This window comes from Miniopterus natalensis, chromosome 17, assembly GCF_054644295.1.
Source record: "Miniopterus natalensis isolate mMinNat1 chromosome 17, mMinNat1.hap1, whole genome shotgun sequence".
Classification (NCBI taxonomy): domain Eukaryota; kingdom Metazoa; phylum Chordata; class Mammalia; order Chiroptera; family Miniopteridae; genus Miniopterus; species Miniopterus natalensis.
Window position 1 is genome coordinate 45,913,300 of NC_142097.1, and position 14,190 is coordinate 45,927,489.

Here is a 14,190-nt window from a genome sequence, read left to right on the forward strand (position 1 = left end):
AAAGAATATAAACCTGTGTAATATGTTGACCTCCGAACCAGCGACTTTGTCCTTACTGGTCATCACTCAGATGTGGCATCCAGCCAACACCTCTTGCAGCAGGCGCATTCGCACTCTTTAGTAATTCTGTAAACACCGATGGACCTGAGTGCTCAGTGGAGATGTTCAGCCTTAAGTTTTATCAGATTCCTAACTACTTGTCCTTGCATCCCTCACACCCCTTCCCGCACCTGCCCTCCCATCCTCATTTGTGCAGATCAGGCGCCTTGGCCTTTTGGCCAGAGGGTGCTGTGTTGTCTTGAGCAGTGCATCTGCTTTTCTTCAGAGTTTCTAGATAGTCCTTCTTAAACTTAGGTATTTTACATATTGTTTTATTATTACAAGTCAGGCATTTCTGGAATTTTTCACACAGATACTGCTGTAGTGTTGGCACAGACACTGATGCTGGGCATTGATTGACCCAGTGTCTTGGGGCCTCCTGAGCCCATCGCAGTGTCACCACTGACCTGCCATGTTCCTCCCTCCCCCCGCAACTGCCACATTGTTCTCTGTTGCTATGTTTGTCAGTTAGCAATGCCGCAAAGATGGAATTATGTAGTACACCTCATTTTGACAGTGGCTTTTTTCAATCAGCAGAATTTCCTTGAGATTCATCCATGTTGTTGTGTGTGTCACTAGTTTGTTCCTGTCATTACTGGGTTGTGTCCAGGGTGGGAATGTGCCCATTTAAACGTTAGCCCCCAGAAGGGCACCCATATAGTTTTGGGTGTTTGGCGGTTATGAATGAAGCTGCTTTGAGCATTTGTGTGCAAATAAGTCTTCATTTGTCATTTCTCTGGGACAGATGCTGAAGAGTCCAGTTGCCAGGTCACAGAGTAAGTCTGGTTTTTGCAGTTTATTTTAATGTAACAGATAAAGAGGCTTTCAGAGGGTTGAGAGACAAAATATTTTGTTTTAATGTTTTCAGACAAGTTATTTCAAAAGTCGCTTTGAAAGCATGATCCCCACATTCATGAGGAACAATTCCATAGGCAGTTGGATGGTTTGGGGACAGACGTTCCCCCTTTGGCAGGCAGTGTCCTGGAGAAATTTTTTATTACGTGTCTCAGAGATTTAACCTGAGTCTCTAGCTGTTTGGGACAGCAGGTGGATTTGTGTTATTTCACTGACTTATTTCCTTGTCATTGTTCCCGGGCAAAGCTGTTGAATCATCCAGGGGGCAAGCCCAGCTCGTGCCATGGTTCAGGCTCAGTTGAGGCTCTGGCTCGCAGGGGTTGGGGCTGGGTAGGCGGTGTGGCGGGAATGGTCCTGGGCACCGAGGGGCTAGGCTGTGGTCACACAGGAGAGCGGTGCTTCTTGTCCTTTGCCTCAGCTGTGGTTTGAGTTAATTTCAGAAGGTCCTGCCCAGGTGGGGCTGCTGCTCCTGTCCTGAAACAGTGACTTCCTTCTCTCCTGTGATCGCATCTCCTGTGAGGGCCAGTGGCTAATGTGGCTGATGTGCGTTGTGATAAAAGCAGCGCCCGCTGAGCCTGCATGGTGTGCTGCACATGATGGGAACTCACAGGATCTTCAAGGCACCTGTGAGGGAGCTCCCATCCTGGCCCCTTGACAACGAGCCTTGGCTCTCAGCCATGGCATGGTGGGCAGTGAGGGGCAGGTCTCTTGGCCCAGCCCTGCTGTGAGACCAACCTGCATAGACAGGTGGGGCAGTGGTCAGGGCCCTCCCCAGTAGTGCAGGGCGATGGACACAGCCTGGCCAGGGCAGCCCCGAGTAGGTGGGCTGGGGTCCCATACCCTCTAAGGGCGAGCTCATAGTCTGCACCTGCATGCAGAGGGCCTTTCGGACAGTTTCTCAGAGGCGTCCTGTGGGAACTGAAAACGAATGTCTGTGGAATCAGATACTCTGTCCATCATTTCCTCTTATAGTTTCAACACTGGCTTTTTTTCTGAGCAAGTTGGACTGCATTTTTGAGGAAGGCATGATGGCTGTTTGTACTGCTGGCCAAAACAGAAGTTCTGTGGTGTTGGCCACACCTGCTTCCCAGAACCCGGGCCTTTCCTAGGCTGTCTGGGCAGGCAGGCACCGGGGTCTGAGTGCTGAGGTGGCTCAGAGGTTTCCAGGTGGACATGGGCTCCGTGCTCCCTGGGAGACGTCATCCTAGTGAACCCTGGGAGATGCTGTCCCAGTGCATCCTGAGAGGTGTAATTCTAGTGCATGCTGGGAGAATCGCCCTGCACAGTCTGGGAGACACGCCCAATGCTGTGATACCTTAAGTGATGAGTTTGTTTTTTAAGTTAGTGTAATTTATGCCTTATCGAGACATAACTTTGTGCTGGCTATGTGATGATTTTTAGTGGACAGGTTATTTATACACCTGTGAACGTCTGGGTTCCTCCTGTCCCCTGGGGTGCACACGCTGTAAACCCTGCAGTGGGGACTGTGGCACTCTGAGGGTTAAGTCGTTTCTCTCACCTGGAGGCTGCTGTGCCCTTAGGCAGTTGGTGGACAAATGACTGCTGTCTAGAGAGAAGGGTATTTAAATTACGTTGCTGGACTCTGGGCCAGAAGGAAGCCCTCTGGGGAATTATATATTTGACATGCATTGGCAGTGGGTAATTGGAACCATGAGAAAGGTTTTTGTTCAAAGCTACTGAGGAGTTTCCTTATTTTAAACCTGTTGAATCTGGAAAGAGTTGTTTTTGAATTTTCTTTCTCTGATAATGACTTTTTATAAAAGTGTAGGGCAAAGACCGTTTCTAGGCCATATATTACCTCCTCGCCTCAAAAGCATGGCTGCTGAGAGGTCTGTCTCTTGTCCTTTGGGTCCCTGGACGTCAGAGCAGAAGCCTAGAGTATTCTTTTACACAGGAGTCTGGAGAAGGCCTGAGGGGTCAGCTGGCAGCCGTGGGCCCTGGAGTGGGGGTAGCAGAAGCAGGCCTGACTCCGTTTTTCACCCTACCCCCAGGTCACAGCTCTTACTCTCCTGTTGGGATTAATTGGAGGCGATAGACTCACTAAACTTTCTGATTAAAGAAATCTGTCATCTTGCCTTCTCTCCTTCTCAGCTGTTTCACTTTCTGCAAATCAAATTCCTTTCCTGTGACCCATGAGGAGAGCATTCCCACTGCCACTCTTGGCGACTGCTCAGTTTCCCTCTGTCAGGCCTTTAGCAGCACAGCCTTTGGAGGTCTCCAGCAGCCACCTCTTCACCTGCACCTGAGTGCTGGTCACCAATGTTGCAGGTGTTACAGATGGGCCATCAGGAGGGTGACAGGATAAAGATGATGAAGGCTGTGCTAAGGGTGGAATGCTGGCAGGTGGGGCTCTGCCAGGTGGATGGGTAGAGCTGGCAGTGAGGCCCATGAGGCAAGGTGGGCTTGGGTCTGTATTTCTCTGACTCAGCTCTGTGTGAGGACACAGAGAAATCTGGTACCTTCACGCTGTCAGTGGGTCGGACAGCTGCCCGAGGACACTGCCCATGGGCATGTTCGGGTGCCAGGGACAAAGTTGGGTGTCCCCTGGCTACACAGCCCAGCCCCCATCCCTACTGGTCTGCCTCATGTTGGGTGCCAGTGTACAGCTCCCAGCCCTCTCACAACTGACCTTTTTCCACAACTTGAGACTGAGAAGGGGGCCAGATGGACCTATGATTGGATTTACTAGGCTGTCGATTTCCCCTCCCCCCCCAAAAAAAAGCCAGTCAAACCTTATGAAGGCCTCTATTTATTGAGGCAGTTATCCATTAGTGGAATATAAGTCAGCAGTTTGTGTCCGTTTCCTAATTGAGGTTCAACCTTCCTAGCCAACAAAGATGACACTTTGGGAAACCATCTCATTTTGACTTGGGATCAGACACTTGGGCTCCCCACCTAGGGATCAGGCTCTGGGGGTTGATGGCAGTGGCTCGCCCAGCAGCTCAGTGACCTCAGGGTGTTGAGCAGGTGAGGAGTGGGGGCTGTGTCCACATGGAAGTCACCTTCTCCCAGGTGGCATCGAGCATTTCTAAGTGTAGTAGTTGGGTGGGATGTCTGCGTGTACTAGACATTGAGGTCCTGACCACTGTCATTCATAGTTGTCTGTTTTGAAATTGATTTTGTCTGGTGGACCAATAAATTGGGACTCAGCAGTTAGCATCCAGATTTCCCTCCGGCTATGGAATTGCTGAATGGTCTTACCCAGAGCTGAATGGTCTGGGTGCCTGTGTTCAGGTGATGGTTTGAGGGAATCTGGTGTGGCAGTGATACCACATTTATGTTATGCTTTCTCGTAAAGGTGCCACAGCCTGTTAGTGCTGACACTCGTCGGGCCACGGGAGGGCTATCCTATTAGCACAAACAGTGAGTATGAGCAGCACTAGACAACTAGGAGTCATTCCAGGTAAATCAATTGAAGACCAGTGTTAAGCATTACAGATTTGGTATAGTTTAAAGAGAGAGAATCACTTAAAAATCACTAACTGGATGTAACTACTTTATCTACAACAGCTGAGGCAGTGCCCTCTTGTCTGGTTGGCATTTACTCGTGCTGCACAAGTCCTAACTGTATATTCACGTTTAGAAGGTGGACAGTGGATATTCACAGGGAGTGATAGGTGTTCTTTCAGAAAGTGGAGCATAGTTTCTCATGTGCTGCCTGATGGAGGCAGACCTTCATCCGCTTTTGCAGCTCCTGCTCAGCGAGGTTTGCCTGGTTCTGGGGTACTGTGTAGGTGGGAGGCAGTACGCCCCTGGTTGTGGCCCAGAGAGACATGAGGCCAGTTGGAAATTGGCATGGGGCACTGGGGGGAGACTCCCGAGAGGGAGATGCAGGAGCCAGCTTGTACAGCCTGCTCTGCTGTGCAGTGAGTGTTGGGCAGACTGAGGCTGAGAGCCCTGTTGCTCCATCAGTGGCAGGGCCGGCGGGAGAAGCTGTGGTGAGAAATAATGGGATCCTCAGAGATGCGGCTGCTGTGGTTGGGGCAGGCCTTGGACGGACATGGGGAAGCAAAGAGGGTGGCCTTGGCGTGACCACCATGCCCTGAGCTGTGCAAGGGTGGCATGGCCTCCGGCTCAGGTGGGACGTGAGGGGAGACGGCTCAGTTTCAGATGTTGCAGAATTCCAGGGGCCTTTGGCACATGTGAAGTGGGGTGTCCTGTTGTTGGGTTGAGGAAATGTGAACTTGGTAAGAGAGTGGGCCCCATGTTTGGGGTCCTCAGGCGCAGATGCGGAATGAAGCCAGCTCCAGGCTGGGTGACCTCAGCTTCCACAATTGATGCCCTGCAGCATCCTGTCTCCTGTCAGACCTTTGAGTGCAGGTGCCCGAGTCTCTGTTGCTCCTGGGAGCAAACGCACTCCCAAGCCCTCAGCTCCTGGCTGAGATGGGTGTAACTGATGACGTGATGTCTTTGAGCTTTTTGTTTTGGAGTCCATTTATTTTATGTAATTTAAAGTAAATTTATGTGAACATTTTACATTCTTATTAAAAATAATTACCATATGTGTATAAAGTAAACTGCAGAATCAAATCCATTTTTGTTGCTATTTATATAGAATCAAATACCCTTGGATATAGAAAAGCAGAAGGGTTACTTGGGTATAATAGTCATTGTCTCTTTTGATTTTTTTTTTTTACCTGTCACTGTTTTTAGGTACATTTTCCTGGAAGATAATGTCAGTGATGATAGGTGCACGTATGAATAACTGATACTTCAGTTTTCTTAAATTCACACCTGGAGTGTCTTCTTAGGCTGTTTGCGAGTTAGTGTTAGCCTTGTTAATTAAACCTTGCTGACCGGTCACAAGTATACACGTGTTCCTGTGTCCGAACATTGCTGACCGGTCATGAGATAACTGCACTTACATTAAGTAATTTTAAACAGCTTGCTGACCAAAGTAGCTGGCTGCACGGGCAAGTTCTGGCTTGAAATAGCTGGTCAGCAAGGTGTTAAAGACAGGGCGTGAGGTGTACGGATGGAGGGTGCTTGAAGGATGTGTGCTCGATGTGCGCCAGCATCCTGGGTTGCCGGAGACCCTGTTTCTTTAAAACCACATGTGCTGCCTCCCTGGTCCCATTCAGCCTTTGTCTTCTCTGCCCAGTGGTTCCTGTGATCCTGAAGGCACTGACCTACGAGGAGAAGCGGGGTGCTTGCAGCGTGGGTGACAACGTCAGGGACGCTGCCTGCTATGTGTGCTGGGCCTTCGCACGTGCCTATGAGCCTCAGGAGCTGAAGCCCTTCGTGGCCGAGATTTCAAGGTAAAGCCTGTCAGAGCTGTGACGGTCGCCTGCCTTGGCTGTCGCCCCTTCGCTCGCGGCTTCCCGATGGTGCGTGAGGAGCAGCCAGCATGGTTTGTTTCCCGCAGAGGTGTTCATGAGCTAATAAGTCTTAAAGGGCAATCTGTAAAACAGCAGCTCAGGGCCCTTTTTCGTGGGCAGGCAGCTTAGACTGAGGTGTTCAGGAGGAATGTTCTAGAGGCTTCACTGGCCTGTGGTCAGCAGACCCTTAGATGAATTGGCATCTGGGAGATAGTGGAGGAAACAGGCAGGGGCAGCTGATCAGGTGATTGGGCTTCTAAGCATCTGTTTGCTCTCCTGAGAGATGAATTTTGGAAACGCAGCTGTCAGCCTTCACCTTGGAAGGAGTTCCTGGGAAGGTGGCAGCCACTGCTGTTGGGCTGGGTTTTGTCCTGCTTACTTTCTAATTCTTGTGGACTAGCACTTGAGGTTTCACTAGTCACAGCACTGACGAGCAACTTCATCGTCAACACCTTTGGAAAGTCGACACTCTTCAAAATAGCTTTGAGAGTTTTGAGAGACAGGTTTCTTGGAGAAAGAACAGAAACCAGCAGGCTGGTGGCCCCACCAGATGCTGTGGCAACCGTGGCCTTGGGTTCTGGGTGGGTGTCCCCAGCTGAGCCCCCCAAGGTGTCTGGGTGCCCCTGCTGTTGTGCCCCACTTTTAAGATGTGCTGTTTTTGTGTTTGAGAAAAATGCAAAACAAATGTGTCCCCAGTGTAGTGAAGTTTTAAGTTAATTTTTGTATTCTGCCTTTGTTACTGTATTTTTGGGCATGAAGGTCAGACCTTTATTTTTCGTTGTTTATTAAGTAGCCAGAGGAGGGTGCTGAGCATGGTGGCAACCTCTGCGTTAGTCATGGTGCCTAACACTGACCTGACAACTTTTACTAGGAAATGGATTTCAAAATTGTCCTCCCACAGCTCTTTAGGAGATGCCACCTGAGACCTGTGTGTGACAGACCCTGCAGGTCCTAAACCAGCTGATGGGGCCTGACTGCCCTGGAAGCCCCAGCTCCTCGCGCCCTCAGCCGGGTGCTGGGGTGAAAGGCTGTGTCCTGCCTGGTAGACAGCGTGCTGATGCAGCAGCCCAGGGTCTGTGGCCCTCAGCTCTTCCATTGTGGCTCAGAGGTCTTGGGGACTGGAACATCATTCTGTAATCACCATTTCTGGGGTCGAGGGGGCCCACAGGGCTGTTTACTGCCCAGGAAGTGCCTCTGGCCTGTTTCTCTCGAAATTGACTTCTATCAAAGCAAAGCCTGCTGAACAGCCTGGGAATCCTGATGAAGTTGAAGGAGCTGAGCACTTCCAGGAAGTTGTAAAGATGTTTGATTCCTCTCGTCCTCCCTTGAAGGAAGGGCAGAGTGACAGTGCAGTGGTCTTAGGGAGCCGGGGTCCTGATGACTGCTGGCCCACAGCCAGGGAGGCCCAGCATGGCAGAGGTCAGGCTGCCTTCCCCTCGTCCCTCACTTGTCCCTGAGGGCTGTGGCTGCTCCTCAGCAGCTCAGCAATCCCACTGCTCTGAACAGGAGCTTTGCTGCTGTTTAACACGGCTTCAGGGAAGGCACTTCCTGCTGCTTCTGGTCCTGCTGCTCACCTTTCGGAAGTGGCTTCCATAACTAGAAAATGAAAGCAAAAACAGGTATTTACTTAGGGCTTGCTTCAGCGGTCACAGGACCGTAAAGCTTCTCTCGGTTGACACCGTGTCACCCCATGTCTAGTGCTGTGGGTGGGTAGGCGCTGTGGTCATTCCCACAGCATCGAGGACACCTGCCTACAGTCGGCAGCTGATAGGTGCTGAGTGAGGCGCTGATACCCCGCTGTGACAGACTTCACAGAAAGGGTCATTTGGAGACGGAGACCATGGTTCCTGAAGGGTCATTCCCATTTCAAAGTGAGGCTATCCCAGTACTTCTTTTTCAGTTTGACATTTGTCAGAGCAGTAAACTTGGCAGGAATCTTTCTCTTGGGACCCTCTGGAGGAGCACGGCTGAAGGCTGACTGTTGGCAGAGGAAATCGGAATGCAGTGAGGGTGCGCTCACCAGGGACAGTGGGAGGGCCGGGCACAGCGGGTGGGCGGCCTTCATGCACCTGCTTCTCTACTTGGGATGAAAGCTTCTTACCCACCGCACCGCGGAGACAAGTGTCAATCATGACGTTGAGAGCAGTGATACTGCGAACCATCCCAGTCCCTTATGTCCCCAGTGGTGCCCGTGGGACAGAGGGTTCTCCTCTCACCCAGGTCCCTCACTATTGGAACAGAGGCTCTTTTAGCCACAGCAAGTGATTTCTGCTTTTTGAAACTTTGGAACTTGTCCCCACACTAATCTCAGCAGTGGCTTTATAAAGGGAAAGGTCAGTCTGAAGAGTTACTGTGCTAAGCCTGGCCTGAGATGACATGGGTATGAGAGTTGGTGTTGCTGGCTCAGTTTTGTGGATTCGGTGTGGGATCTGTGCCCCTTGGATCTTGGACCCACACCTGGGCAAGGCCTGCACAGCAGCATGACGCGGCCACAGCCTAGCCACACGGGTCTGAAGTGGAGTGTGTGTTATCACACAGGGAACTGATTGTCATGGAGGCTGAGGTGCTCACACATCGTACTCCAGGTCACCCCTCTGTTATTCAGAAAATGAAAGACAGATTTGGGGCCCAATGAGCTGCCAGATGCTTAGCTTTCTGGGCATGGCACATGTTGGGAATGGGCTGTGAAGAGCCCAGTGACTGGTCCGTGTGGGCCAAGTGAGCAGCCAGTGTGATCTGCTTGTTTCAGAATGAAAGTGACTGCAGATCTGTAGCTGAGAGGGCAGAGCCAGGCCCATTCTTTGGGGGTCCTGAGGGTCCTCCACTTTGAACCCCACAGGACCCCCTCTGCCGTGTCTGGACTGTGATGGGAGGGGGTGGAGATGGTGGTCAGAGCACTTGCCTTTCTGAGCTGAGTCTCACTTTAAGCACTTGATTAAACACAGGAGACCAGAGCATCCTCTGTGCTGGTGGCAGTGTCTTCTGCAGAAACTCCTGTGGTTGCACTTTGGCCCTTTGATCTCAGAGGAGGTTGTTTTCCTCCACTTTCTGGGTATGCCCAAGGCGTCGCTAATGAGTTTACACAGCATCATACAGGGAACCATCTGCTGGCAGGGACACCCCAGACTCCTGCTCAGCCTTTCTAATTTCTCCTAATTAACAGGGGAGCTAGCGGCCACGTGGAGTTTCTGCCTGACGCGCCCCTCTCATCCCCTTTCCCTGTACCATCCGGGATCGGATCAGCGAGTGTGCCCTCTGGAGCCACGCCCGGCAGGTTTTCCAGGCCAGTTTGGCAGGTTCTGAGGGAGCCTGTGCTCTAGCTCTTCCTGGTCCGTCAAGACTACAGGCGTGGGGGCGAGTGAGGAGGGCGGGCTGGGAGGTGAGTCATGGTGCCAGGTGAGCCCTTAGGACGCTGCTGGCCCGCACCTCCCTGCCCAGGAGTATCGGTTGGGGTGTGTCCTTCAAGATCTGCCTCCTTTGGTTTGTAATAAGTCACCACATTTAATTGTCAGCTTTTAAGCCCATTAATCCTGGCACCTGATAAAATGATATCTTTAACTGGACTTTCACAAACTCTTCAGTGGATCCTGCAAAAATTGACAGTGGAAATCAAATGCAATTCTGTAAGTGAAGTAGGGACATCTGATAAAAAGAATCAGTGGCAGCAGGACTGGACACAGTGAGAGGTCAGAGGTCAGGCTTACTGGGCCAAAAGGTGCCCAACGAAGTGAGAAGTCAGAGGTCAGGCCACCTCCTCAGACGCCTGGGGGGTGGGGGCTAGTACATGGCTCAGCTGCCCACTCTCTGAGGAGCTTGGAGGAACCATCTGTGAATGTGCACTGACCTTTTCTGTTTTATAATATCAAAAAGAAAGTTTTTAGGCAAATTTAATTATGTTTTGAGTTAGTAGTGGCTGCTGTTGAAAATCTGTTTCCTAAGATTAGACACAGATGGATTAAGAAAGGAGCAGTTTTTTTGTGGAAAAATAAATAGGGCTTCCTGAAAAGCGAGGTGTCATTTAGGGAACAATGAAACCCACGAAGTTAAAATGGCACAGAACAGGGGTGCTTATTTGGAAAATACCTTCTCACCAGCAATCAGAATGCTAATTTGCAAGAAGAAAAAGAAAAATGAGCCCTCACTGCTGCCGGCAAGCCTGTTGGTTGTCACCTTCCAGCAGTTTCTTCACCTGAAACTCGGCTGTAAGCTGAGCGCTGTTGACATCAGCCAGCAGGCCCCTCCCGAGTTGGGGCAGCACTCTGCGCCTCCGCCCCCGCCCGCAGCTGGGCAGTGCCTGGGGATTGGCTCCCAGATCTCTTCCTCGAGGGCAAGCTTGTCCTGAAAAATCAGGAAATGGCATGTGTTGCTCAAAGCTATGTCTTGTTCTCACTGCGACCTTCTCAATGGCCCACTTCCAGAAGGAAGATAACCCTTTTGTTTTTCAAGAAAAGTTAAGTGCTGATTATAGATCAGTGTGTCCCTCCCCACCCCCCACCTTGGCCTTCATTTTAGCTCTGCTGTGACTTCTTACAGTGCTGTGCAAAGTCTTGTGCTGGGAGCTTTAATTTTTTAGACTAACTTGGCCACAGGCAGGTCTGGCATTTTAACTTGATTTGCAACTTTCAAACAAAGTGGATAGATAATTACAGCTTGATATTAAATAATTTTTTAAACTTTGAAATGATAGGATTACTATTAAGAACAACAGTATATTTTGCTTTTTATTGCTATAAAACATTATGTAAACTAACAAAGATTGACTTTGGGGTGAGATATGCCCCTTGCTGTACCTGCTGATCAAAACCAGGTGCCTGGGACTAAGGGCAGGTTGAGGCGTGCAGCTTCCCCCGACTCGGACAAGAAAGAAAGTCCCTCTCTGTTTGACACAGACCGTTTCTCTGTGTTGGGAAATCCTAGTGAAGTATCGCCTGAACTCCTGCAGCGAAAGCAAACAGGCAAAGACGCCTGAGACAGATCCCAGCCCCGGAGCCCAGCCCGGGCAGACGTGTGCTGCTGCCAGCTTTCAGTGTCGCTCTTCACATCCCCTCTGAAACGTGAGACAAAAGTGTGTGACTCACACTTCACCCCTCTTGCTAAGGGAAATTTTTAAAGGTGCACATGGGACAAGGGTCCTGTGGGAGCTTTCATATTCACATTTAACCAAGATTATCATACCTGTTTTTATTTGAAACTTACTAGTATTTCTAGATAAGCCAGTTTTGTTCTCAAAGTGAAATTAGTGTAGTTTTCAAAATTTAGTCCAAATCAAAACAGTATCAAAAACCTGTTACAGTCATAGGTGTATATACAGTTGATTTGTTGAATTAACTGGAGTCTATACTTGGTTAAAAGTTGTGTTTTTAAAGTGGTATTGTTATATTTGTCCTGCGTTCTCTGAATTTTGCTAAAAAAGGAATAAAGCAGTAACTATTTTAAGCCATAAATTTGTGAATGTGAAAGCCATCCTGGTTAGAAGAGGTGAGACCCTTTGCAGTGTCCTGCAGTCCCCCCAGGAGTGGACGTGGCCTGTGTCCTGCTTTCCCCTCCAGTCTGTGGGAGGTCAGCCTCCTGTGTCCCTATCATTCACCACCGTGCACAGTTGTTTCTGCTCGTGTTCTTCAGAAGGGTGTACCTTCTGGTTTCCTGGGACATATATCTTTCAACATCATTGCTCTGGGCCAGTAAACCCCAGGAGCTGAGAGCATGGGCCTGGCCGAAGTTGCCCACCCAGGAGACCCCCCCAGAGGCTGAGCACAGAGCAGAGGAGCCTGAGGTCGGTGTGGACACGGTTTCACATTGTTACTGAGAGGGCCCCATAGGTGAGTGGACGGAGTGTGACAGAGGAAGATGAAGGTCTGTCTCTGAGGCCGGAAGGAAGGAAGGAAGGAAGGAAGGAAGGAAGGAAGGAAGGAAGGAAGGAAGGAAGGAAGGAACGCACGAACGCACGCAGGCACGCACACACACACACACACACACACACCCCACCCCCCCACCCCCAACAAAACAAGAAAGAACCTTCAGTGGGCTCACCTGAGGACTCAACCACCCGCACAGTGCTGAGCAGCAGGGACTGACACAACATAAACTGTGACCTTTCTTAGTGGCCTTGGCTGCACCAAGAAAAGCTTGGTGGAAATTAGACTCAAGCTGCCCTGGGCAGGGCCAGAGTGTCCACAGATGGGTGGCCCCGGGGTTGGAGGGGCCCTGGGCCTGGTCTTGGGTGCTTCTGGTCTGGCTGCCCTAGAGCAGTTGTCTAAATTGATGCATGACTTAGCCAGTAACCTTCAAGGGCTCATAGGATGGCAGGTGATTTTACGTTTCTTTTTCATGTTGGTTCTGTTCTTTTGTCATCAGTATTCTGTAATTAAAAATTGTAATTTTAGACAGATTGGCAGGAAATTTTAAAGGCAGTGTGAAATGTGGACCTCTGTATTGCGTAGACCCAGAGTCAATGAAAATAAAAGTCCACACTTTTCTTATGTCAGATATTAAAGGAAAGCTGGAATGCTTAGTTAATATCCTTTCCTGGAATACGTATGATCTTATGAATTAAAAAAAGGTCTTATTAATATGTAAATTAAGAACAGTAGTTATATACTTTTTAGTTATTGAAAGATCTCATTAATACATGTCTTACTCAGCTTAATGATTTCTAAAATTGCATTAACAGTTGCCATTGTGATGTTGAAATAGAATCAGTTGATCTTGAAATTAAAATGTTCCTGCTATAGTAAGATGAATTTTCTTTAGTTTTAAGCCTAGTAGTTTTTAAAATTTCATTTTAGGTATAGTTTGTAATAGAGTTTGGAGAGGAAAAGGGAATAACTTTCTGTTAGTAGAGTTTTGGTGAAATTACTTTTGGCTTCAGGTGGTGAAAGGAGTAACAGAAAGGACCCAAGGTACTAAAACTGGATTTTTAAAGATATTTAGTTTCTTTTCAAAATAACTTTTAATTTTGAACAAACTTCAGACTGAAAGAAGAATTGTAAAAATAATAAAGGTCCCCATAAGCCTTTGCCAGCTTTTCCTAATGGTAACCCTCACGCAGCAATACTAGGGACAGGAGCCCTATGTCACTTAGCCGAGCTGTGGCTGGTGCTTGGTGGTGTGCCTACTCAGGCACATTTGGGGCACATCCCAGACTCACCTGGGGGTGCTGGCCTAGATCCCCAGTTGAGGTGGGGTCTGTGGAGTCACTGTATTGTTTTATTTATGAATAATAAGTGCTTGAAGCTACATAACTATGTCACCTCTCTGTAAACTTCGCCTGTTGTCACACCCTCCGGTCGCCTTGGTGCGCCTCTTCGAAATCTTCACGAGGAGGCCGTGTCCCCTCCCCTTATTCACTCAGCCATTCATTTTTGTTGTGTGGGCTCTTGGGCACTTCTTGGATTCTTGGGGTTTTCATCTGATGCTGCTGTTCCTTTTGTTGCCCAGTTGCTCCACCTCTGGCCATTGGGGGCTGTTTCAGGTTGATTTCTGCCCCCTCTCAACTTTTATTTTTGTGAACACTTTGATATTTTCTAGCACAACCGATGCTTCAGGCTTATTATCTCATTTTTGTTGCCCCATCCCTGGAATCGGCCACTTCCAGGAGTCTGCGTTCCCCTTAGTGCAGAACCGCATTTTTACTCTGACCCGGCTTCCACTCCTGCATCTAGGTGCATATCCGCCCTAGAAGGCTGGGCGTTCCCATGAACACCAAGTCCACCCCGCCCCTGCGGTAACTCCTTCCCCATCTCTTGTTCTCTGTGGTGTTTCCTCACGTCTGACTGCAGTTCCTTGTGCAGTAGCTTCACAGTTGTTCACCCACACCCTGCGGGAGACACAGCCACCACCAGAGGAGAGAGTGCCTGCGCACTGTGCTCCTCAGCCCCTCCAGCCACCAGGGCCCAAA

At 49.6% G+C, this 14,190-nt stretch overlaps 1 protein-coding gene across 1 annotated transcript in view; it reads left to right on the forward strand.

Annotated features, from left to right (window-relative positions):
* Positions 1–14,190, forward strand: part of TBCD (tubulin folding cofactor D) — a 114,024-nt gene that overhangs the window by 58,207 nt on the left and 41,627 nt on the right. Inside the window, exon 14 of the mRNA XM_087826451.1 lies at positions 6,077–6,233. Within this exon, the coding sequence (XP_087682577.1) occupies positions 6,077–6,233 (157 nt within the window). The remainder of the gene's footprint in view (positions 1–6,076; positions 6,234–14,190) is intronic.